Genomic DNA, 24283 nt, shown 5'->3' on the forward strand with positions numbered 1-24283 from the left:
CTCCCGCCAACACTTGTACAAATCAATCCATCTTATATTGGGAATCGAAAGGTTCGTTGAAGTTGAAGAAGATGGTGTCACGGGAACGGGCCACAGCATCACTACCGCTCCAATGTCTCATCCCAACCGTGGAAATTTCCCGATGTGAGTGACAAAAATACAGATGGAAGCATAACTGGAACTTAAACCCCGCTTGGGATCAGACCATAAGCCACTTGTGATGAATTTCAAATGAAAGTAGCCGTTAGATATACCCCACTATGTCAAACGTCAAAGATGCATGCGGACAGAAACAGATGTATATGATCAAGTTGATATTGATGTGAGAATAGATAATGGGAATCAATAGAATTTTGTACATGAACTGATCATTAATGTGCATCATGATATTATACATGCCTCTATCCGTAAATACTTCATCCATCAAGAAGACCGACAGTCCATTCGGTAATCTTCTCAACGCCATGTCCGTTAATTGCACTGATTGGGATGGCCTGTACTTTTCCTTTCCATGGATTCTGCTGTCTTGAAGGATGTTCCTCATTTCCCGCTGCGACTTCTCTCAAGTACGATTTCAACTGTTGAAAGTTGTCCTGAGTACCAGGCAAATCTGCTTTGCTAGCAACGACGAACCAAGGTTTGTTGGAAATTGACGGGAGATTAGGTGCGAGGGGGTTCTCAAAGGTAGGTCCACTGTTAACCACGATTGTTTCGGATCGATTTGCCACTGCATCTTCGACAGAGGTGAAGGGGGTCCATTCCACAACTGGATTGGCCTTCTCTTTCTCCTCTTCAATCTTCATCCGTTCATATTCAGCCAGTTCTCTCCATAGGCCTTTCAAAGCTTCGACAGCATTGCCTCTCCCAAGATCCACAACGAACGCGAGAACTCGAGCTCGTTCAACATGTCGAAGGAAACTTATACCAAGACCTCGATCCAAATGGGCATCTTCGACCAAACCAGGAATATCTGCAATGGTAAAATTTGTTCTTGGTTCTCCAGTTTCGTAATGTGATTGAGCCAAAGGTCTTCCCTTATTGTCATCAATAATTACAGTACCAATATTCGGCTCCAATGTGGTGAACTCCCAGTCTCCGACTCTTGTTCGGCTGTTGCTCATAGCTCGTAGTAAAGTGCTCTTTCCAGCATTAGGGAGCCCCACGAGTCCAACATCGGCGAGAAGTTTAAGTTCGAGCTCCAATGTAATTCGTAGTCCAGATTCACCTTTGGTCGCGAATTTTGGTCTTGGTACTTGTTTTGTGACAAAATGTGGATTTCCCAAACCTCCTACAGCACCTGCGGCCAAGAGCAAGGGTCGTTCCATAGGCATGGAAAGATCTAAGGAAATAGGACCCTTCACTTGTGCGGCAGCTAAATTTGACTTCCTTGCCTTGGGTAATGAAGGGAACTCGGCAGTAGCGATCTCTTCAGGTGTAATAGCTGGGTATAGTAACCATCTTTCTCGATCCCATTTATAAGGTCCATCTAAATCATGCCCATCCAATTTGCCTGCCTCCATCTTTATCCTATCCTCCTCAATGGCTGCAGGATCATGCCGATCTAACTCGCGCACAATAGTACCTACAGGAACTTCAATGATAATATCAGTGCCCCTCTCTCCACCTTTCGTTTTTCCTTGACCATTTTTTCCCCTGCCAGCTTTTAAATTCCTCCTTCTTGCAAGTTTATGTAGACTTGTTTCTCCCCTCACAGCCTGTATATAAATGTTTCCACCAGTACCCCCATCGCCTCCGTTCGCAGGTCCCGCAGCTATGTACTTCTCTCGCAGAAAAGAAATACATCCATGTCCACCAGCCCCTGCAAAGACATCTATCTTTGCTTTATCCGCGAATATTGTTCGAGAATAATCAGAGGGAGGAGGATTCAATCGGTCAAATTCTTCGGCCGGAGATTCGGCGGCGAGTTCTTCAGATAAGGTACTTTGTCTCCGGACTGCGTTGATGTATATTCGAGGATTTCGGTGCATCAACCTAGATGTCTTCGAAAATAGGAATGGGTACAGAAATGGCGTCAACGTGCCTTGCACAGTTGAACAACGTGGAGGCATAATGAACGATGTCTATCACTGGGTCGCAGATATATGTTTGCAGCTGTGCAAGCTGGAGATCTTTTTTGATATTGTGATGCAAATAATGAAATTTTCGGTCACCGTAACACCAACTTACCGGTAAATATTTCAGACTTTCCGATATCTATTGAGGAAGCGTGAAATGAGTGAATCTTCAGAAAATACATACCGGTACTTTCATTTTTGAGCCCCTTTAATTCGATCTCGGTAGTATTGAAACTATCAAAATGATTTCGTTTGACATCGTCTGATGATATATACCTAGTATCTTCACAGCAACCATTCTTGACGTACAGTACCTCGGAAATATAAAATACCTCTAACATACCGGTACAAGCACACGATTGTACTATCTAAGGATTCAAGCTTCAACTTTTCTCTTATCCCCCACCTTCGACTTCCCCTCTCTCGACGCAATTCTGCGGTCCTGCGAACAAGCGGTGAGTAGTCTGTAGAGCACGAGTGTAGATGTGACTTCCAGAAGCCCTCCATCTTTTTACCAACCACCCAATTTTTGATCTGCGCCCAAAAGCCTTAGTTTTTGAGGGAAGGAATGAAAAAGACTTGGGTTGCATATATGCAGCCAAATCATATCTTCATCTTCTATTGGCTATGCTACGAATTCAAGATAGCCTCATAATCTTTTCTGGTCCAGAACCTCCGAAGTCCCAAGGCAAAGAAAAGCAGTATTTACTCTGATGCTTACCTCATCTAGCTACATTAACTCTCCGCGTTGACTGTACCCATTTTCGAGGCATTATCTATTATCTACTATCTATATACAAAGTACCTACTTGATGACACTGGCAATCGGATATCTCGTCATGATTCATGACCAACGACCCATGCATTTCGCCTCTGGTTCTCTAACCACGAGATGCAAGTCACATCAAAGCATTCGAGCCACGACAACTTGCACACTCCGCTGAAATGTTAACACTTGGATCCCTTACTGACCTACGGATATGCTTATTTGAAGGGCACTTACTATATATGATTCAACCTACTACTAATCAGGATGATTTATCTAGCATTCTTTTCCCGGAGTTGGTATGGGGTTGGTATGTAATCAACCAAATGTAGTCAAATCGTCAAATCAATGCCTTACTTTATCTTGGGTTTTGAAGGTTTGAAGGTTTGAAGGTATCCTCTCGCCTGAGTCGCCTCTCGCGTATGATCCACATATGCCACTCTGCGTTGGTAGTTTCTGGGGGCGTCGATTGTGTGAAGTGGTGCAAGTTAATCTTTTTCCAGGTAGATGGTAGGTGATCAGGTAGTTAAAAGGACAAACGGTGTTTCTTTGTGTAAGTGGTATTATGTTTATTATGCTCGGTATGTCGTAGACCTAAATCAGTATCAGGTATACATACGGTTCCATACGAAGAAATCAGGTAGCTAGATAGCAAATTAGTTCTCTTTTTCATATCTTTCTTCATGGTCTTCATGCACCTCACGATTCTCACCCAAAATTTTCCCCACCCAAAAAAATAGAAACCACACGCACGACCACAACCATCAACCGACACGCCGAACTTGCAGACAAGCTTGCACATCACTCTAATAACGACATCTCACTTTTTTCCCTTTCTAAATCTCCTCCTGCTCCTCCGCTTCCTCTTCCACCCTCGCCCTTCCCGTTTAGCATCTTTTGTTGTCAAATCTCGGTAAAGTCTCTTGTCGTCTGAATTCTAAATTCTAAAAAGAACTCCCGTTCTTTCATGCCAACTACCCGTCTCTTCCTATCCCATCACATCTAATCATAACCACCTTTCCTATCTCCCGTCCGTCACTCAGTACATACATGCCACATACCTTACCCTTTCCCCCGTCGTACACATCTACTACCTGATCTTACGATTTCACGATAGCAGAACTGTTAAGCGTGGGGCCTCTTTTTTGTTTTGGTTTCCCTAACACCTCACATTTTTATTATTCTAATCTTTTCATTTTGAATGTTGCAGAAATTTGCGTAGCGTGATCTTTCTACCGTGGAAATCTGCAGTTCCGGAGCCAGCAAGCAAGCATAGCATAATATAGTATCGTTTCAGATCGTACACTACGATCCGGACTCGCTGCATCAAATTGAAGAGGGGAGCTCTAGAGGGGAATACACTTACAAAGGTTAGTTTAACTTTGAGATCACTTCAATTGATTCGAATATCATTTTCCCTACACTTACCCCACACGAACTGCACTGCAAAGCAAGCCAGCGAGCCAGAGGATACGATATTTGGATAGGTATCCCCATTCCCCCAAGATCTCGACTTCCGTCTTGTCAGTCAAGCGACCTATACCTATTACAATACCTACATACATACACACATACATACAGTAGGATACAACACTGTTCGTCCCCATATTCTCAACCCATCATATACCATGGGATCATCTTCCCCCGTCCATTCTTTCAATTGCCTCCCATTTCTCTGATACCAAACATTTACTCCTCTTTCTTTCTTCATCCATACACATATACCTTCTCCTCTTTGAGCCTCAATCCCCCTCGCTCATCTGTTTCCTTTCACTTATCTTCACTTGAACATTGATCCCTTTACTTGTCTATTGCCCCTCACCCAAACCAGATGATACCCCTTCATAATGTTAATCAAGAACGCCAGAAACAACAAGAACCTCAAGATCATGGATCCCGATTGCGCCATATGTTCTCAGCCAGCTATCGCAAAATGCGAGTGCGAAGCCAATGGCCTTACCGTCGCTGTGAGGCAGGCTGAACAGAGAATGATGACTAGTGTTTATAACGATATAAGGTACCGTCTCTTGTCTCCTTCACCCCTCGTCCATCATCTCATACCCCTCCGGTTCATGCCCTACATCATCGTCTTCCCACAACATCCATATGGATCAATGATTCACCTCTGGTTCACCCATTAACTCATCCTCCAAATAGAACATGGGTCCGTGGCCACGCACAAGATTACATCCTCTCCTACTTCAGTGTTCTCACCACTCGCCGTAAAGACGAACATGCCGCCCAAATCCACCGCATAACTGAACGAGCAGCTTACTACTACAACGCACGTCCACACCCATCTGAAATCGCAGCAGCCGATTCAGAGCTCAAACGCGGCATTGATGAAGATTGGCGCGCAAGCGTACAACGCTACCCGGAAGTCCTCGAGTATTTCTTCAGTTTAGTTGAATTAACTTTACCCAGCGATGAAGAACCTGGTGTTCGTGACCCACCTTTATCAGCATTGGGTGGTGGCGGCGGAAGGAAAGTCAGATTAAGTGAACCTGGTCCACCAAGAGGATCAACACCTGCTGTATCAGATGGAGGAGAAGAAAGGGAAAGAGATAGGAGGAGAGAACAGAGGAGGATTGGCACGCCAGCTAATGACAGAGAAAGACATGTCGAGAGACAGAGAAGAGATAGTATGAGGGCTGAAGGAAGAAATAGACCGATGACTGCACCGCCGCCACCAGGAGGTCCACACATGGCGCCTGCACATAATCCACATAGAAACTCGAGGGCAGCTCCTGCATATGCTCCTACGCCAGGATATGCATATGTTAATCCTTATTGAGATTGATGATGATTAGCTTTCAAAAGGAGGAGAGAAAACAAGATTGAAGAAAGAACAGATGACTTCGGCTGTGCGTGTATGACTACCACAATTCCATGGGTAGGGATTAATGATGCCAGGCACAGCTGAAGTTATCGAGGCCAAAAGTCAGGCCTAGCTAGCATAGCCACTCTGGCATCATCTCCTGGTTTCAAGCGGATGATCATCATGGATTCCTGAATTTTAGTCGAAAGTTTATCTCAACGTCTTATTATCCTCAGGTTATCAAGTCTGTTTATCTCATTTGTACATACCATCTCACCAATTCGGAATACACTCTGTTGGATATTACATTACACCTCAATACAATTATATCATTTTATCTCATCACCCATCAGATTATACAACTCATCTCAACTCATCTCAACTCATCTCAACTCATCTCAACTCATCTCATCACGATTTCACACTTCTCACAATCATTACGACTACAACATAACATGACGCGATACGTCTCCACGAACCTTCTATGAAACTTACGACGAAAACATCGGTACGGGTCTGGCTTTTCTGCTTTGGTGCATTCATTTCTATCTAGTTGCAGCAAATTATCTATCTCTTTCTAGGCGAGGCATTATATCATCTATCTATCCAGCATATTAGCGTCAGTCATGGTTATGTTATCTGTCTGCTTTTGGAGCTTGGTCGGATAGGGTGGATCTTTGTCGGTTTTTTGGTGGTTTGCATTTCATATGCATTTCGTATTGGCTTGATGGATTGATATTTTATGGATTCGGAAGGAAGCTTGTGGGATTGGATTAGTTTGTGTATTCGTTCATTCATTCGTACCTGTACATATTACCAATGATGAGAATTGTTAAAAGTAATATTGTACTGGCTGGCAGTGTCAGATTCTCGTGCGAATACATAGTCCAATACTTTGATAGTCGAACCACTCCCGAATTCTACACAGCGAAAGTAACTCCAGCTCACGCGCGAACGCATCACGGAATAGCCACGTCACAGATGGCGACTCTTTACTACTACCCTCATAGGTGACAAACATCAATACAGCATAAATTAGATACACCACCATTCTTACCTCTATTCTTTTTGCTCCAGTCAATCCTACCACCGTTCTCCATTCATCAATAATGTACTTTCCATCCTAGATCCACTTCTCCGGATCACCTCCACAGGGTTGTCTATCAATCGGCAACGCTAATCTATTTGAAACAGCTTGGGGAACACATCATCATTATTTAGTTCTTAGTATTCTCACGAGTACTTTTCGACAGGTAGCTAGGCATGGGCCCGTGGAGTTCTATGCTGCAGGAAGCAGGAAGCAGAAAGCATGATTGATATTATGTACATTGTACTCTATCACTTGCTTCGTTTAGTTCATCTCTTCTTCTGGCTGTGTCTCAGAGTGTTCAAGGTCTCGTGGATCTTGTTGGTAGCAGCTCGTTGAGCTACTTGTCTACCTACCTAGCTACCGATAAACAACTCTCAGCTATTAAAAATGAAGTAGAAATTCTTGCCTTACCTTACCACCCCAGAGTAGATAAAACACATCAACAACTTCTCACCTACATAGTATGATTTCTCCACCCATAGATCTGTAACTCCTATTCTCTTCTACCCTAATTTCCATAATTTGTGGACTAATTATCCGTTGATCGATGTCAAGTTTTTTTTCGCAGATAGATTCTCTATCCTTCTGTATATCATCCCCTCTTTCCTCTCTACTTTCTTATCTATTCTTTCTTCTCAAGCCTCTCTCACGCACTTGACTCTTGCTCTATACTATCACACATAAAACACAAACACAAAATTGGAGACATATCGCATAGTCCGACTCCCTAGATCAGATCAACTGCCGTCAACAACAAGCTTTTTGTATTAATCATACACACATCTATATTCATATCCACATTCATATCCACTCTTATAGCCATATCCATAGATAGTTCCATCCATCCATTCTTCCATCCGTTGCATACTCATCCAGCCAGCCCACATTCCTTCACATCCCCATCTCCCATCTCCCAATCTCCTTATGCTTTCAACTTTTCTTTTCACTCCTGTGCAGTCATCCAACCAACTATACAACACCAAAACGAAAAGACAGCAAGACAAAATAAAAATCTCTCCATCTGTCTCATTCTCGTCCTCTTACTCTTTTTGTCTGATCCTTACTTCCTACTTCCTACCTCCCCCTTCCCTCCCTTCCTCATCCCTCAACTAAATTTCCAACAACCCTTCTTCTCTGTATATTTAGCTCTGCATCCAACGTAAATCCCAGTCTAGATTCCCGCTCATCAGGTGACCTCTAAAGAAAGCAAGAAAGTAAGAAAGCAAAAGTCACGAGAGAGTAGAATGATAATATTGTACTGTGTAGCACGATATAGTATATTGTTTATACACATACTTACTTACTTTACCGAATTCCAGTCTATTTTATCTTATTCTATCTCATGAGATCTTATATGATTGTTGCAACTGGAGTTAGAGTTCGAGTTTGATTATGTACCAGGTATTTAGATATAGATGCATATAGATATAAATTAGACATTAAATTGAATAAGAAACAAACAACAACAAATCAGAGCAAAGAATTATGTAAGCAAGGTAATGAGGAAAAGATTAAAATATTGATGTAACGAATTTTAGGTTTGCTTCGTATCAACAACTTCCGTCTATCCTTAACCATTCATCCACTCATTCATCCATGCATTAGGCCATCAAGTTCATTAGATCGGACCTGTGTACGTTTCCTTGCCCCCTCCAGACCCTAACCCCTTGCCACCCCTCATACATTTACGTGCAGTGATATAATACGATAAGTAGGTAATCTAAGAAGTTTCCTCAGCATCCTCCTTAGCGGCAGCAGTTGCATCAGCAGCTGCATCTTTTTCACCCTCCTTGATCAATTCGACTTGGTTTGCTACAGATCCACCCTCATCTGCACCAGCAGTAGCCTTAGTTTCGCCATGACCATGTCCGTTAGTAGCTGGGGTTTCTGAAGCTGGAGTGGCAGCTCCTGATTCTTCGGCTTCAAGTTTCTCAACTTCCTTTTGAGCTTTCTCGATGTTCTAGTGCGGTCGTTAGTTTAATGTAAAGTGGTTAGTGAAAGAAAACTTACTCGCTTGGTTTGAGCAGCTTGGTCCTCTTTCCAGTGAGCCAACTTGGCCTTGACTTTCTCGGTAACAGCTGGAACGTCAGCAGCGCTGAAAGGTGGGTCAATTCCCATCTTAGTGAGATCCTCCATAACAGCTGGTGGGCAACTGTATTTTGTTGGGGCAGGGGTAGAAGTAGCTGCAGCATTTTTCTTGTTACCCTTCTTTCCCTTCTTGCCTCCGGTTCCCTTCATGAAATCTTCCTCGCGGTCTTCCTTCTTCAAGACTCTAGTTCCCTTGAGTCCAGAATCATCAACAGTACGTCCAGTGGCGGCTTCAAGACCAGAAGGAGCTTGTAAAGGTGCCTTGGTTGTGGTGTAAGTTGGGTCGAGATATCGGAGAACTGATTCGGCGTTTCTAATTTCGTCAAGGTAGGCAGGGTCACTGGCCTCTGCGAGCATCTTTTGAGCACGTTCCTTCTTTGCCTCAGTTTGTTTCTTCTCCCACTCAAGCTTTGATCTCTCGCGAGCCTTTTGACGTTGGTTGTAATCGTAGTTACTAGCAGCTCGAACGGCTTGGTAGTGATCATCCTTGATCTGTCTCAAAGCGAGCCATTTCTCTTGTTGCTCAGCTTGGAGTCTATCCTTCTCGGCCTTGAGGGTACCAAAGTTCTTGAAAGCATCGTCTTGCTCGGCCTTCAAGATATCCAATTCACCTTGAAGCTTTGAGTATTTCTCGGATAATGCCTTGCTTTCTGGATCGTCGAGGGAGTCCTGGAGATTCTTTCTCTTGGCCTTTAATGCTTCAATTGACTTTTCAGTATCATCGAATCCAGCAAATCCCTTACGTTGCTTGCGAAGGTTGGAGATTTCGGTAAGAGTCTTGCGCTCATCAACAATCTTCATGGTAGCAGCATCAACTTGCTTTTGTAATCTGTCGATTTCTCTGTCCAATTCATCGACATTCTTGAATCCAACCTTTCCCTTGGCAACCTTCTGTTCGTTAACCTTGGCCTTGATTTGCTCATCAATCTTCTTGATTTGATCAAAAACTTGTAAACGACCAGCCTTTCCAGCACCTTGTTGTTCCTTGATTTCCTTCAATTGACTGATTAAATCGTTTCTTCGTTTAGCAGCTGGAGAGTCCTTGTTCTTATTTGGTTGCGCAACGTCCAATTTTGCTTTTGCGGCAGCCTGCATGAACTCATGTTAGATATCTGGTAATGAACAATGCAATGCAGTATGCCGATGCGCCCAAAGAAACAGTGTAGATTTTTTACTTACAGCCTTTTCTTGACTCAACTTATGATCTTTCTCGGCTTGAGCTAACTTTGCCTTGAATGCAGCCTCATCTGGCTTGACTGGTCTGGTTTGAACTTCTTTCTTGGCTCCCTCATCGACCTTGGTCGCAGCAGGAGAGGATTTGGTATCAGCCATATTTTTTTTGGTGGGATTTTGACAAGCTACTGGAAATGTAATGAACAAGTAAATGCTCAATTAACTTGACATCAAAAGAAAAAAAAGAATATGACGCTTTGAGGAAAAGGACACAGTAATTTATCTGTACTTATAGAAACTAAGTATAAATATAAGAAAAAGGTAGAGGGTATTCCGGTAGACAGTTTATAAGTTATTAGTTCGACAAGGTTAAGGGAAAGATTTATATTAGTAAATTATTCTTTTTTTTAAGTTGTGGGATGACAGGTAAGCTTTTAATTGGCTCTCGGGGTTCTATTGGCTGTATTAGCTGTATTGGCTGTATTATTGATTGTATGTGTGTATTGCATTAACTGTGAAGTCAGATTGGGGGAAGGATTAGTCAGGAATTAGTATTATCCTACCTTGTACAGCTCCTTCGGATAAGCATAGAAGCAATTGAGGACAGTACGGTGACCTTGAAGGTAATAGTTGTCTGGTTGTCTAGGTCTTATTGTCTGGTTGTCTAGGTCTTATTGTCTGATTGCCTGATTGACGTCTTCAAGCTTGTCTACCAGACAAAGCTAATAACTCGAGGATGTATACCTACTGAGCAAATAGTCAACGGAATCTGGGTCTTGTCAAGGGGAAGAAATGGGTAAATTGAGTGAACTGATACCAGAAGAAGAAGAAGAAGAAGAAGAAGAAGACGCCTTCTGGATATCGACTTCAATACTCTAGAAAATCACCCAAAGGAATCACATAACCAATTCCATCAGCAAGTAAGACTCAATCTCGACTGATCAAAGTTCAAAGATTAGTTGAGACAATCTAGACAGTACAGTTACTAACTAGAGTCTAACAAGCCACTCGGCAAGTCGGTAAGTCGGTGTAAATCAGCCTCAATCAGCCTCAGGCATCATGTGACTTTCCCAAACATTCGCAGTTCATCTCTGCTTGAACTTTTTTTGAGCCACTAGCGTCAAAATATTTACAAAGGGCCCTTGACTGAATCTGAACTTCCATCAACAAGTCAATCCACAATCAACTTCCCACAATCCCCTTCTGTCTCATTCCAGGAGTTCTTGTAGGACGAGATTCTTCTTCTTTGCGCGATCATCTTGGGACCTTGCAATTTAATCCTTCTTTCTTCTTCATCCCATTAACTAAATCTTCAAAATGGCTGACGACGAAGATCGCGCGCAAAAGCAACGAGATGGAATTGATAGGGAGGCCGCAAAGCTTTGGAGATGTTATAGAACTGTACACGAGATGGTCCAGGATCGGGGTTATCTTCTCGCTGAAGAGGAAGTCAACATGAGCTTTGATACATTTAAGAGCAAGTTCACCAGTAATGATGGAAGTGTTGAGTATGCGCCCTTTTCTTTCTCATCTCAGTAAATTTTCTCGACACATACTGGCTTTTCTATCTCCGCCTGGCATGAAATGCCTTCTCTAATCTTATGACTAACGATTCATCTCTTTAGTCGTCGCCAAATGAATTTCTCCGCGACCCCAAGTGAAGCTATGATTGCCAAATACGCTGTTGCGCCAACCGCAGAGAACCCAAACCCAACTACCTCAGAAATTGGTACTATTTGGGTTGAGTTTCTCATGGTAACTGATGTTTCCATTGGCATTAAACAAATGCGAACATTCGCTCAGCATCTTTCTCAACACAACTTCTCGGCTGGAATTCTCATCGCACCTGTTGCACCATCAGGTCCCGCTCAAAAGATTATTCCCGCTGTCGCATCCGAAACCAGAATCGAGACTTTTGTCGAGCAAGATTTACTCGTCAATATTACACATCATGAGTTGGTTCCCAAGCATGTTTTATTGAGTAGAGAAGAGCGGGCCAAGCTGTTGTCAAGATATAGATTGAAGGATACTCAACTTCCACGTATTCAAGCTGCCGATCCAGTCGCGAAGTATCTAGGATTGAGAAGAGGACAGGTCGTCAAGATCATCAGAAAGTCGGAAACTGCTGGCCGTTATGCCAGTTACAGATTGTGCGTATAATGGAGCTGGAAAGATGATTTGGTGTTAATAACTAGGGAGTTTATTGGGAAAATTGCATATTTGGGGAAGGCGTAATAGGATGGAAGAGAGATTGAGGATGAGATTGTCTATTTTGGCTTTCCTGGGGGCATCACCTTTGGACACGAAATTTGTTATTAAATTTCTTGTTCTGTATATTTCTGATAGTTTCAGAGCTTTACAATAAGATCTATACTACAGTTTTAAGAAATTAGGCTCACTCTTTGACAAGCTTATAAGAACTTCCCTTCTAGCCATCCCCGAGCTGGACTAAGGGCTTATTATCAATATTGTCTCTGTTATAGATTCTCTGGAGGTGTGAGATACAAACATCCTAAAACCCTCAACCTCGTTGAGATTTCCCTGCTCTCACTCTCGTCTTCTAGTCTTAATGATTCACCAGTCTGTAAATAATTGTTGACCACTTATTTCCGCTTCAGTCACATCCAAAGTGCAGTCCTCACCTCTGTCCAGGTCATGATTCTTCTTGAAACCACGTCGAAAAGAGATAGTTGATTATGTATGGACACTAATCTTCTAGTTCACCAGTACCACTGCCCCCTCCCTCTTCTTTCTTCTTTGGTTCTCTTTATCGATTGTGATAGAGCGTTGAAAAGTGTTGAGAACGTGATTTGATAGGAAGATCCATGTTTGCTCTGTATTTTTAAATGGATTTCTTGTTATCTTGTTCATGTAAGTTTTGCTATATTGGGTGATTCTACCATAGTGTAAAATTGTTGTTATGATATAGTCCTGATTCTGGACTCTCTGGTTCAGGATGAGATGAATTGACTGTATGAATTGCTCTGTGATTAGATGGAGCCAAAATATGTGAATGTAAGATGAAGAACTTGTTTGAATATGAGTTTGATTGCAAGACAGCCTCAAATACCATGACAAGTATCTGTCTATCTATCTTCTGACCAAATACCAAGGAATTATCAACTTTACTACTTAGATGACCAAAGAGTTCCTGTGAATAATATCCAAGTATATAATTGGTTCGTCACTAGGGGTGATCTCGGATGTTCGGATTATCAGTTGTTCCGGTAGACCTGCAGCATTTAATTTTTATCATCATTTGCGACTGAAAGACATGGCTTGATTTTGCGCAAATTCAATAATTTCCATAAATCCAATTTTCAATCAACCCAATTAATTGAAAATGGGTCAACGTGGAAAGGTAAGCTTTCAACTTTCATTTTTCAATTGACATAATCAAAATATCTAATGTTTAACAGGGAGGTCGTGGCGGCAGAGGAGGACGAGGTGGTAGAAATGGTGGAAGATCAAGAGACAATCAAGTCGACACTCGATGCAGCTTTGAGAAAGTTCCAAAATCCAACGAAAAATTCGAGAGATATTACAACGAACTTTTGAATTTGGAAGAGGCAGAGAAAGAAGAGTTCTGGGGAGCGTTGAAGAGAGAATTACCAAATAGTTTTCGATTTGCGGGGTCAAAAGGGTATGTTACTCGATTGCTTTGATTATAACTTCTTTAAACCAGTACTTTTGGCCTGCTACCCTTTTCTAACAATTTATAGTCATGCAATTGCGGTTCAAAAGCAATTAAAAGAACGGTACATTCCCGAAATTTCGGAAATCAAGCAATTCGATGGCAGTCCAGTTGAACCTCCGATGCCAGTTCCATGGTATCCCGATGAGCTCGCATGGTCGATGAAGACATCGAAAACTGTCATCCGAAAATCTCCCCCCTTTGCCAAATTCCAGAAATTCTTGGTTTCAGAAACCAGCGTCGGAAATATTAGTAGACAGGAGATTGTCAGCATGATTCCACCTTTGGTTATGGACTTGAAACCTGGAATGACAGTTTTGGATATGTGTGCTGCGCCAGGAAGCAAGGCAGCTCAGTTGTTGGAAATGGTACACCATGGAGAGGAAACCAGAGTTCAAGCAGTCTTGAAAGGAGACGGAAGCGCAGACGCAGAATTGGAGCTTGATCCAAGTGATGATGGAAGAGCTACAGGTTTATTGATCGCCAATGATGCCGACTACAAAAGAAGTCACATGTTGATTCATCAACTTAAACGACTTTCATCCCCCAATCTTATCGTCACCAATCATGATGCTACTATGTTTCCATCAATCAAACTTCCACCTACGCCAGAAAACCCCGCGACCAACCGATACCTCAAATTCGATCGAATTTTGGCCGATGTACCTTGCTCTGGAGATGGTACAACCAGAAAGAATGTCAATTTGTGGAAGGATTGGAATCCTGGTAATGCACTTGGACTTTACGTCACACAGGTTCGCATTTTGGTTAGAGCTCTTCAAATGCTCAAGGTTGGTGGACGTGTTGTCTACTCTACATGTAGTATGAATCCTATTGAGAACGAGGCAGTCGTTGCTTCTGCCATTGAAAGATGTGGTGGACCCGAGAAGGTCAAATTGGTATCTAGCGATGATCAATTACCTTTACTCAAGAGAAGACCAGGTTTGAGGACTTGGACCGTCATGGATAAGAAAGGTCGTGTTTGGAAATCCTGGGCTGAATTACAAAAATTCATTGCGGAAAATGGACAAGATGACTGGACTGGTAGATTGGTTGAGGGGATGTTTCCACCAACTGATGAATCTATGTCAAGTGTTCCTTTGGATCAATGCATGCGCGTTTACGCACATTTGCAAGATACTGGTGGTTTCTTCATCACAATTTTGGAGAAACAAGCAGAATTCAAGGCAAAGCCAGAATCGGAAAATAAAAAGATTGCACCAAAACCTCCCATCACAGCAATTGTTGATGAGATCGAGTCTGCTCCTCCTCCAAAGGATGGTGAGACTGTCGCACCGAAAATTGAGGCAGCTGATGAACTTACTCATCCCACCACATCTACTCTCGATGAACTCACACCCGCAGCACGTCAAAACCAGGAACAAACTGGGTCTGATGCAACACACATCATTGGTTCTAAGCGTCCTGCCTCAGAGATCGAAGACACCGAAATGGATGCCGCTATTGAGAACAAGAAATTAAAAACGGAAGATACCGAAATCCATGCACCCACCGAGGGTCGTACAGAACATTACCCACCACCACCAGGTGCAGAGCTAGACCTCACAACTCGTCCAGGCGATCTACGAGCCGATGCTCCACCAAAGAAACTTCTTAACAAGTACGGCCAGAATCAAGCATTTGAAGAGGCATTCAAATATATTCCTGGTGACCATCCTCAAGTTCAAGATATTGAATCGTTCTACAAGTTGAGTGAGAAGTTCCCAAGAGACAGATTCTTGGTTAGAAATGCAACTGGTGAACCAGCCAAGACCATTTACTACACAACTGCGTTGATTAGAGATATCTTGAGCGAGAATGAAGGAAAGGGAATAAAGTTCGTCCATGCTGGTGTCAAGATGTTCATGAAACAAGATGTACAAGGCGAAGGTGTTTGCAGATGGCGTATTCAATCTGAAGGTATGCCAATTCTTCAAGGTTATGTTGGAGAAGGAAGAGTTGTCAATTTGTCCAAGAAAGAGACTCTTCGAACTCTCTTAATTGAGATGTTTCCTAAAGTATCAGGCGATTCGTGGAAGGAACTTGGAGAGATTGGAGAACGAGTAAGAGATATCGGAATGGGATGTTGTGTTTTGAGAATTGAACCAGGTGAAGGCGAAGATGCTTTCACCGAGAGAATGGTTCTTCCTTTGTGGAGAAGTATGCATTCGCTTAATTTGATGTTGGCAAAGGAGGACAGAAGTGCCATGTTATTGAGAATTTTCAATGATACCACGCCTTTGGTTAATAATTCAGTGGGAGCTCAGAGGGAAGCGGAGCTCAAGAAGGAAGGAGAAAGCAAGACGGAGGTAGCTCCAGGATTCAAGGTTGAGAATGGAGAGATCAAGGCTGATGTTGATGGTGGATTAGAGGGTGCGGCTGCCACAGCAGTAAAGAAAGGCGACCAGAGAGATGGAGATGTACAAATTAGAGAGGGACCTTACGATACCTTGGTTGCGGGTGTAGAGCAGGTAGCTAATAGAGGTGTGGATGTTAAAGCCGAAAAAATTGAGAAGGGCGAGGAGACTGGTGGATCGGAAGTACAAATGGGTGGTATGGGTGGAATCGAAGGACAGGAAGGTGGTATCGCTTAGATATTGAGAGGAAGAATCTAAAATGAGTAGGTTGATTTATCGATCGATGGACGACGGGTTGGGTTGGGATGGATGTAAAATGGCGTTATTAATCTCACATGACGTGTATATTCACGAGCCTGGAAGAAAGGAATAGTTGAGGAATTCTTAAATAGATAAATTAAATCAAATTGCACACACGGTTCTTTTTTTCTTCTTTTCTTTTTTTATGGTTGAGTAATGCCACATGTCCGTCGAAATTTTCCAGATTTCAATGAGATGTTTAGCACAGCTGGTTTAGTACTCTATACATATACCGCATTACATTCGGTCGGTGAAGACAGCGGTCACTGGACATAGGGAACGAAGGATTCACGGGTGCCTATCTGTAATTTCATTGGTCTTGGCAGCTGAATATTATCATTCGTATTAGTATTATGTGGTACGTGGCGTGTGGTATGTAGCGGGAATTGTGAAATCTGGGGTCGGTAGGATCGCAGGCGGGGACGTAGCAGTGAGCTTTGAAGATTTAGGGGTACTTTTTCAGACACAGAGAGATTGGGTGTTTTGATTTATGTATATGGTTATGTTGTGGATTGAGTATAGTAGTTGGTCTGTATAGTCGGTAAGGGGGAGGGGGAAAAGGGCATTGTGTGTTGAATTTTGAGGATTTGGATTTTTGGGGCATGGAGATGGAGATGGAATGAATTGAATTGGGTTAAATCGGATTAAGAATTCTTGGGCGTGTACTTAAGATAGACTGGGGATTATTACATAGATACCTACATAAGGTAAGATTACATACATACACATATATATACTTAACAAACTTAACAAAGCTCTAAATTCTAAGCTGTACCACCTACCCACCTTCTACATAAGATAAATAATCACAGCTGTTTTGGAACTTGGGATACTCCATCCGTTGTGGAAATTTCGAGGAGTATTTACTAGGTAAGATTCTTTGTGCGATATGATGATGGCGTACCGCGTGCGCGAGGCTGAGTGTTTTTGCATCCTTTGAGGAGGGTGAGGGATATCTTGAGATTGTATAGAGGTTTAAGTGTGGTTGAGGGCGAGGGCGAGGGTGTAGATGAGGATGGGGATGAGGATATATAGCTCTTCGTGATTATCATAAGTTGAGTAGGGAAGATTTTGTTCACTATTCTTTTTTTCTCAATCATTCATTCATTTGTTCATCTGTTTTTTTAATACTACTTGTACTCTCTCCAAGGGTAAACATTCATCCAAAATGCTTTTTCAAGTCCAACTCAGGTCTCTCATCACATTCCTTTATCTTTCTTCTCCCGTCTTGGCCGTCCCAGTTCTGGAGGAAAAAGGCACGTCTTGCACTGCACCTGTACGTCCACCTTATCATCTCCTCCCTCACAACCTTCCTCCCCAAACACCATCCCAAACACCCACACAAATACCATTCCCCCATCCATTCCCCAACACTCAACTAACCCCCACTAGGAAGGAACCGGAACCTGTCAATCCACCTCCACCTGCACCACCAACGGCTTCAACATCGCAGGCTACTGTCCCGGCCCAAGCACCACACAATGCTGCATCTCCAAAACCTGTCAGCCCTCTACCGGCGCTGCAGGACTCTGTCTCAATACTGCTGATGGTTGTGTTGGCGGATCATTCATCGCGGGTTTCTGTCCCGGAAATAACGGGGTGCAATGTTGTGTGAAGGATCGCGATACGATCGATAAAGAAGATGCGGAGAAGGGGAGCGCGAGTGGGAAATATGTGGTGCAGGCGGCGGTTGCGAAGGAGGGGGTGACGTATGTTTTTGGCGGGGGCGGATGTAAAGGGGAATCAAACGGAGGGTTTGATTGTTCGGGTATGTGAATTGAGAATTCTCACGTTATCTGTATGTGAAGATCTGTAAGATGAACTAACGATACAAAAACAGGACTAACACAATACGCGATCTGCAAAGCAGAAGGATATACCATTCGTACGTCCTCTCTTAATTCTCGGTCCCCCCTCTGAACTAACACTCCACCCCCAGCTCGCACAGCTCAACTCCAATATCACTCATCCCTCGGAAAACGCATTCCTCGCGCCCAGGCCAAAGCAGGCGATTTTATCTTCTGGGGCACAAATGGTGATTGTGTGAATAAAGTTCATCATGTGGGTATCTTTATGCGCAGCAATTGGATGGTCAACGCGCCGCATACGGGAAGTGCGGTGAGGGAAAGTACGTTCGAGGGGAGTAGTGAGTTGTGTGATTATGCAGTGAGGTTTTGGAAGGATTAGATGGAGTTTTGAGGGAGTGTGAGATCTCATTCCTGGGGGCTTGTTTGTTGAATGGTGTATGCGGCAGTGTGAGTAAGTGTAGTTTGTGGTGGTTTGCGGTGGCTTGTACGGATGAAAGATAAAAAAAGATTTTCATTGCTATATGCTTCTTTCTGCATTTGAACTCTTGACTTAAGCCATCTCCTCTTCACAAAATTGAACGGAAATGACTTCCAATCGCAGAGTCAGTGATAGAATCCGCGTCGTCTACAGCAGTTTTCAACATTCGAATTTTGAAAGGCTCTACTACGGCCCCTCTTTTGTCATATAATGCATGCACATTGTGATCTTCATAGCCTGTTCATCTAAACAGTATATGCATACAGTATTGCAGATAAAATTGGAATTATTAAATCACAACCTTATAAGAAACATCATTCAACCTCCATATAAAAAACATATAACTGAACAATGCATCTCCAATCTTCATCCAACATCGATTCCAGTATCAACTCTAAAACACAAAAGTGCTCACATAAGATCAATTTGAAACCACAAATAGCTACCAATATGATACGATGAAGGACAAGCATACAAGTTCCTGACGGAAAAAATATTCATCTGATAGTACAAATTCGTATGTTTACATGTGTATAACAAATTCCTCGTCTTCTGCAGCTCTCTGATAAATACAAAGTGCCTCCTCCCGCTCCCGCCCACTTTGGTAGGATTTGAGGCTGAGACCCCTATAGACCTGACAGTATGAAAGTTTCCACGACCCAAAACAAGCGCTTTCAAGTCCAGGAATGACAGACGAATATAATGTACATCCGATAAACATATAAGCACCATCGGCATCTGATAGATCATTACTTTGCAAAATCTCGGCACTGGCTTGTGGTCATCTGATACTGCAACGTTTCCGATATGTAGTTAGAATGAATTTGAAATCCCGGTTCTGAGTTTTTAACTAGTATGCCTCATTGCATAGTTTATTCAGGGGATATTATGGCTCACTCGATTTAAATTTGCATTCAAAAACTGCTTGCGGACGTGATACATCTCTTAGGTATATTTTTATCTCAAGCCGAAAACAAACATGACGTGCAAAGATCGAGGAAGTACAGTAGTATATTCAAGACCATTATGATATAAACATGTCGTCTCACTTTTTCTATCCGCCTCTTTGTTTCATACTGTTGTAGATTGGCTTAGAGTTATGTTTGTGCTCTTGAACTGATCACTGGATTATAGAATGAGACGGGGAACAGCGATGTACCCGTAGTATAGAAATTGACTTCAACAATATTGTACACTATAGGATAAGCCCGATGCAATGGGACTCGTCACCATTCATCTAATAATATAGGCGAACTTCTAAAGAATTTTGAAAGCCCAAAAAATGGTAGACAGGGCTGAAGAGGCAAGGAAACAAGAGAAAAGTGCCAAGATGAAGAGATCGGGACAGCGTGAAATACACACCTGTACCATAAGCCACGTACCTTTCAAATTCGCTCATGGCAACCACAGAACTGAAAATACAGCGTCAATCTCGACAAAGTATCAGCAATATAATGCATGGCTAAGCAAATGTAATGAGAAGTTTTTGGCAATGCATTCGGCAATGAGATTGAGTAACAAATGGAAATTACCACATACATCACACCTTCACATTTGTTCCGCGACACATCCAACCGAAGTGGTTCTTGGAAACGAAAGATGAGACGACAAAATAATAGATGCGATGTGTTAAGAGACAGTTTCTGAAAGTTGTACAGTTATGATACATTCGTGAGTTCCCCACGGCTGGGTGTAAGAGCAAGATGGAGACTATTGGAGTTAAACTTGAGTAGAGGGATGGGAGGTATGGAGTGTAGCTGGAATATCGAGGCGAAATCTTTTATAAGTCGAAGACCTTACAGCGTGAACTCTCCTGCGTATGAGCCCTGTATGGGGCATACGATCGAAAGCCCACCCCAAAGGCGAATAATCATTGGCGCTCGAAGAGTAATTTGAAGGTAATTTGAAGTGCTTGTTATACTTCTCTCGTCCCTCCTCCCACATTTGCTGGTAAAAGGCTTTCTCGTCGTATAGCACGGGATCCTCAATATCAAGACCAAATGTGTTGATCCCAGTCTTCTGGACAAAATCCTTCCACATGTATGGACCACTGCTAACCCATGGATCTGGAGTGAAACCAATGTTATCAGCGATGTGCATAAAATCTTCCTTTATGATACGTCTACCCCAACCATTAAGACAGGATGAAGGCCACCAATGAGTTAATGGGTCCCATCTGGTTTCCGTTAATAACGATTGGAAAGGAACAGTGATTATGGCGCTTGTTTGAACAAACTGTCGCACTGAATTCGATGCATTTGAACAAGGAGTTTTGTATAGCCGTACGATTTTTATATTGTGCTCGAGCCGTGGAGGTAAGTCGTGGTTGCCCCTCTGTTGTATCTCGAAGTGTTTAGTATCAAACCAGTCCAACCCAAGATATCGACACTCATCTTTATGTTGAGAGTAGGATCTGATTAGTGCCACTGCAACAGAAGCTTCGTTTACACCTTTCATATCGACTGCCAAAACCACGACAGGATGGCCAGCCATGCCAATGTTGCCATATCTTTCGAGTTCTGCGCGGGCCCGAGGGTCCAGCTTGCTTACGCCGGGAAGAAACAGAAGACAGCCAGGCGCAATATCCCAGAGCGGCACAGGAGTACTTAGTAGGCGCAAAGGTTGAAACTTTTTGGGGTCATAGTATGGACTGAATATTTTGTTCCATACTTTCGATTTCTGCCATTCCCTCATGGGAACGTAGTTTGTATTTGTAGACGAAGTATTCGATTCTTCATCTTTCCTCAAGTTCCTCAAGGAATACTCAGATTTCCCTGGGGCCACCGCATTTCTGCCAATAGAATATGGCGATCTCGGCACATATCGAAAAGCGTTTCTGGAGTCTCTCAGGATAAATGGTACGCAATGGCCAATATTTGTATTCGGGGCTCTTCTTCGAATGAAGGACCTTTGAGCAAGGGTTCGGGTCATCGGTGAGTCTTCAATATGGATATAGCAAATACAGTGAACATGTATATTAAGAGGATATATAAGTTACGCATAAAACTCGTTCAGGTTTCAAGGATGGAATCGCATAGGACGAAGGTGTTTAGAAACATGGTCAAGATTTGGCCTAGAGAGGGTTCTGTATAAGCACATATGTTACAGGAGAAAACATTATGAGGTTAGAAGAGCTTACCAGAGAATTGTAAAATCACTGCGGCCGAGTAAGACTCATTGGAATGTCGTTGATAGTTTTGATGGGAGTGAGAGTGAAGACGAATAAATAAATTAAATGATTTGTAATCAATTTGAATTTCAATCATACGATAAGCGTGACTATCAACGATATTTACAATGCGATAGTAGGTAGTATGCATGAGATATATAAGATAATTCGGAATTACAAGGCGACAACGACCATTCCATTCATTCTCATTATACTGCGATATTTGAATGTCGAGTGAGTGATGCATGTGATGTGAATTCTATTCACTTATCAAAATCCAGAAAACGTTTGAACATATCTAGGTATGATCTCCTTAATAAGTTCAATTGTATGGTATCTCAAGTCTATAAATTCTTTTCCCTCCAGCCAGAATTAAAGAAATCTATCCCTACCAACGTGGCAGTAGCAAAGTACCTCCCTCATCCCTATTCTCTTTCCTCGACGGTGTCACCCCTCTTTGTTTGCTTTTCCACCCTCAGAGTACTGGTTGTATTTCCGGACCTCTCAGTCGAACACCTTGTTCATAGCTTGATGCGCCAATTCAACACCCAAGAATGTTGCCGCGTTAGCAGGTACAGCTCTCGCCAATGCTGGTCCAAATCCAGGGAAGAAGGCCTTCAATCCTCCATTTCTATATAATCCTTTTATGACGCCCCCAACAGTTGGTTTCCCTTCCATAGTCTGTAGCCTCGATTTGACTGTATCAACTGGGAAGACTGGAATCCACATTGCTACACCTGCGCATGCTCCCGCTCCAGTGATTGCCAATAAACTCATGTCCTTCCCCGGTTTTCCAGTGATAGGGTCTATAGGAGTTAGACGACGCTTAATGTATTCGTAAGTAGCAAAATATGCGGCACTTCCAGGTCCATCTCTTGCTAGTGTAGCAGCTGATCCTCGGAAGACTGATTTGATACCACCTTCTCTATACAGTTGCTTCACGACATCGACACCACCATTGTATTTTGGTTTTTCCCCCGGCGCAAGTTCTTTTTGACCTTGGATTTGTAGGAGAACCTTGACACGTTCAAATGGGGCGGTAATGATAGTTTGTGGGATGGCAGAGAAGAAACCAGCTGTACTAATTTGAGCGATTGTGAGGGGTTCGTGAGGGGCAGTGGAGGTAAAGTTGCGCACAAGGTTCTTGCCGACATCGAAACCCCAGAAAGACACAGCGACTGTTGAGCAGAAAGATTAGTTGTGTGGTCAATGAATTTTGAAATGGAAGCAAAGATAAGAATAACCAATGTAAAAGGAAGAAAGAAGAGAAAACATACACATAGGAGTGACACCCACCAGCGGCGCACTCACACCCGCATATAAACCCCTCGCGAGACCATCCTTCGCGACAGATTTCGTAACCACATCAATAGCACCTTTATAAACCCCTCTTTCCGCAGTTTGTAGACGGACTTTGACCAAATCAAAAGGATGACCGACAATAACTGCACAAACACCACCGAAACCCCCAGCAGCCAGTGACCGTAAACCTGCGAATGATTTTTGAACAACAATTTCGGCGTCTTGTTTTAATTCGGCTTTAGATTCAGGGACGTGGGGCAGATTAGGGTTGATGGTGTCAATCTTTTGATTTATTTGAGCGCCTGTTGAGGTAGAAGTGGGAGACATGGTTGGGAGAAGGGTAAGGAAGGAAAATTTGAGGGATTGTGAGAAAATCTATCTGCGAAAGGAATGTTTATTGGAGGGGAATGTTATGAAATGAAGCTTGTGATCGTCAAGAGGGAGCTATACTAGTACCGCGCTTTCCATATTTAAGCCGAGGCAGGCCAAAATCAAGCCAAAATCAAGTTGGTCGGCCATCGGCATAAGATATTACCGAGTTTCGGATAGGAGGGGGGGGGGAAGGGACATTCGGGGCAGTGGAAATATGTATCTTGGTTGAACATTTTTCGTGTTGTGGTACCGTACATATCAACATCTGACATGCTGTGTTGTACTTTCCTGAGAATAATAGTCTGATAATATCGGAGAATACTCAGGGTGGAAAGAAGGGTCATATGATAGTATGAACGATTGTGATTTACGAGCATGATAGTGAGAATGATGAAAAGTATTGGATATCATCTTATGTTGTAATCCGGATATATTCGTGGTCTTACTACCCAAGACTACCCGTAAGTAATCCTCTGCAGGTATTCATCAAATTTATGAAGATTTGATGAACACATGGCAAAGGTCTCGGTCATGACGAAGTGGAAAAGATATTTGTGGAAGGAGGCATTGAATTCAATTAGACGTTTTGGTTTAGACGATAACCCCTGAACCATCCCACACAAGTTCGAGACAAGATCCTATTCCAGAGTGGAAGAAGTAATTTGTTAACCTTGTATCAGATTCCCAACTAAGATACCCTTGGTAAGCCCTATGAGAGTATCAATGAATGAATACTTTGCAGATACCTCTTCCAGCGAAGCACAAAACAAGGTTGGAGCTTGATTGCCATTCA

The 24283-nt window shown here is 42.8% G+C and overlaps 9 protein-coding genes across 9 annotated transcripts; 4 read left to right on the forward strand and 5 right to left on the reverse strand.

Annotated features, from left to right (window-relative positions):
* Positions 1-416: 416 nt before the first annotated feature.
* EAE97_008970 (uncharacterized protein) lies at positions 417-2069 on the reverse strand (the record flags this gene model as incomplete). Its single annotated transcript, XM_038879485.1, has 1 exon — positions 417-2069. One exon carries the CDS (start codon positions 2067-2069, stop codon positions 417-419), a length of 1653 nt encoding a protein of 550 aa, XP_038729498.1.
* Positions 2070-4033: 1964 nt separating this feature from the next.
* Positions 4034-4448, reverse strand: EAE97_008971 (uncharacterized protein; the record flags this gene model as incomplete). The annotated part of the gene is made up of 3 exons (XM_038879486.1): positions 4034-4202; positions 4270-4378; positions 4421-4448. The coding sequence occupies 3 exons, from the start codon at positions 4446-4448 to the stop codon at positions 4034-4036; spliced, it is 306 nt and encodes a 101-aa protein (XP_038729499.1).
* A 73-nt stretch (positions 4449-4521) lies between these two features.
* On the forward strand, positions 4522-6042 carry EAE97_008972 (uncharacterized protein). The gene is made up of 2 exons (XM_038879487.1): positions 4522-4858; positions 4999-6042. The coding sequence occupies exons 1-2, from the start codon at positions 4689-4691 to the stop codon at positions 5633-5635; spliced, it is 807 nt and encodes a 268-aa protein (XP_038729500.1). The 5' UTR covers positions 4522-4688; the 3' UTR covers positions 5636-6042.
* A 2427-nt stretch (positions 6043-8469) lies between these two features.
* On the reverse strand, positions 8470-10169 carry EAE97_008973 (uncharacterized protein; the record flags this gene model as incomplete). Its single annotated transcript, XM_038879488.1, has 3 exons — positions 8470-8709; positions 8760-9926; positions 10017-10169. 3 exons carry the CDS (start codon positions 10167-10169, stop codon positions 8470-8472), a joined length of 1560 nt encoding a protein of 519 aa, XP_038729501.1.
* Positions 10170-11149: 980 nt separating this feature from the next.
* EAE97_008974 (uncharacterized protein) lies at positions 11150-13084 on the forward strand. The gene is made up of 2 exons (XM_038879489.1): positions 11150-11518; positions 11636-13084. Exons 1-2 carry the CDS (start codon positions 11328-11330, stop codon positions 12168-12170), a joined length of 726 nt encoding a protein of 241 aa, XP_038729502.1. The 5' UTR covers positions 11150-11327; the 3' UTR covers positions 12171-13084.
* A 269-nt stretch (positions 13085-13353) lies between these two features.
* Positions 13354-16298, forward strand: EAE97_008975 (uncharacterized protein; the record flags this gene model as incomplete). The annotated part of the gene is made up of 3 exons (XM_038879490.1): positions 13354-13371; positions 13430-13653; positions 13733-16298. The coding sequence occupies 3 exons, from the start codon at positions 13354-13356 to the stop codon at positions 16296-16298; spliced, it is 2808 nt and encodes a 935-aa protein (XP_038729503.1).
* A 1231-nt stretch (positions 16299-17529) lies between these two features.
* EAE97_008976 (uncharacterized protein) lies at positions 17530-18548 on the forward strand (the record flags this gene model as incomplete). Its single annotated transcript, XM_038879491.1, has 4 exons — positions 17530-17637; positions 17754-18129; positions 18202-18246; positions 18301-18548. The coding sequence occupies 4 exons, from the start codon at positions 17530-17532 to the stop codon at positions 18546-18548; spliced, it is 777 nt and encodes a 258-aa protein (XP_038729504.1).
* A 1818-nt stretch (positions 18549-20366) lies between these two features.
* On the reverse strand, positions 20367-21578 carry EAE97_008977 (uncharacterized protein; the record flags this gene model as incomplete). The annotated part of the gene is made up of 1 exon (XM_038879492.1): positions 20367-21578. The coding sequence occupies one exon, from the start codon at positions 21576-21578 to the stop codon at positions 20367-20369; it is 1212 nt and encodes a 403-aa protein (XP_038729505.1).
* Positions 21579-22091: 513 nt separating this feature from the next.
* Positions 22092-23760, reverse strand: EAE97_008978 (uncharacterized protein). The gene is made up of 2 exons (XM_038879493.1): positions 23094-23760; positions 22092-22994 (listed from the first exon to the last, which is right to left on the reverse strand). The coding sequence occupies exons 1-2, from the start codon at positions 23443-23445 to the stop codon at positions 22321-22323; spliced, it is 1026 nt and encodes a 341-aa protein (XP_038729506.1). The 5' UTR covers positions 23446-23760; the 3' UTR covers positions 22092-22320.
* Between the last annotated feature and the right edge of the window lie 523 nt (positions 23761-24283).

The sequence above is a fragment of the Botrytis byssoidea genome (assembly GCF_014898295.1).
Source record: "Botrytis byssoidea strain MUCL 94 chromosome Unknown BBYS_020, whole genome shotgun sequence".
Lineage (NCBI taxonomy): Eukaryota > Fungi > Ascomycota > Leotiomycetes > Helotiales > Sclerotiniaceae > Botrytis > Botrytis byssoidea.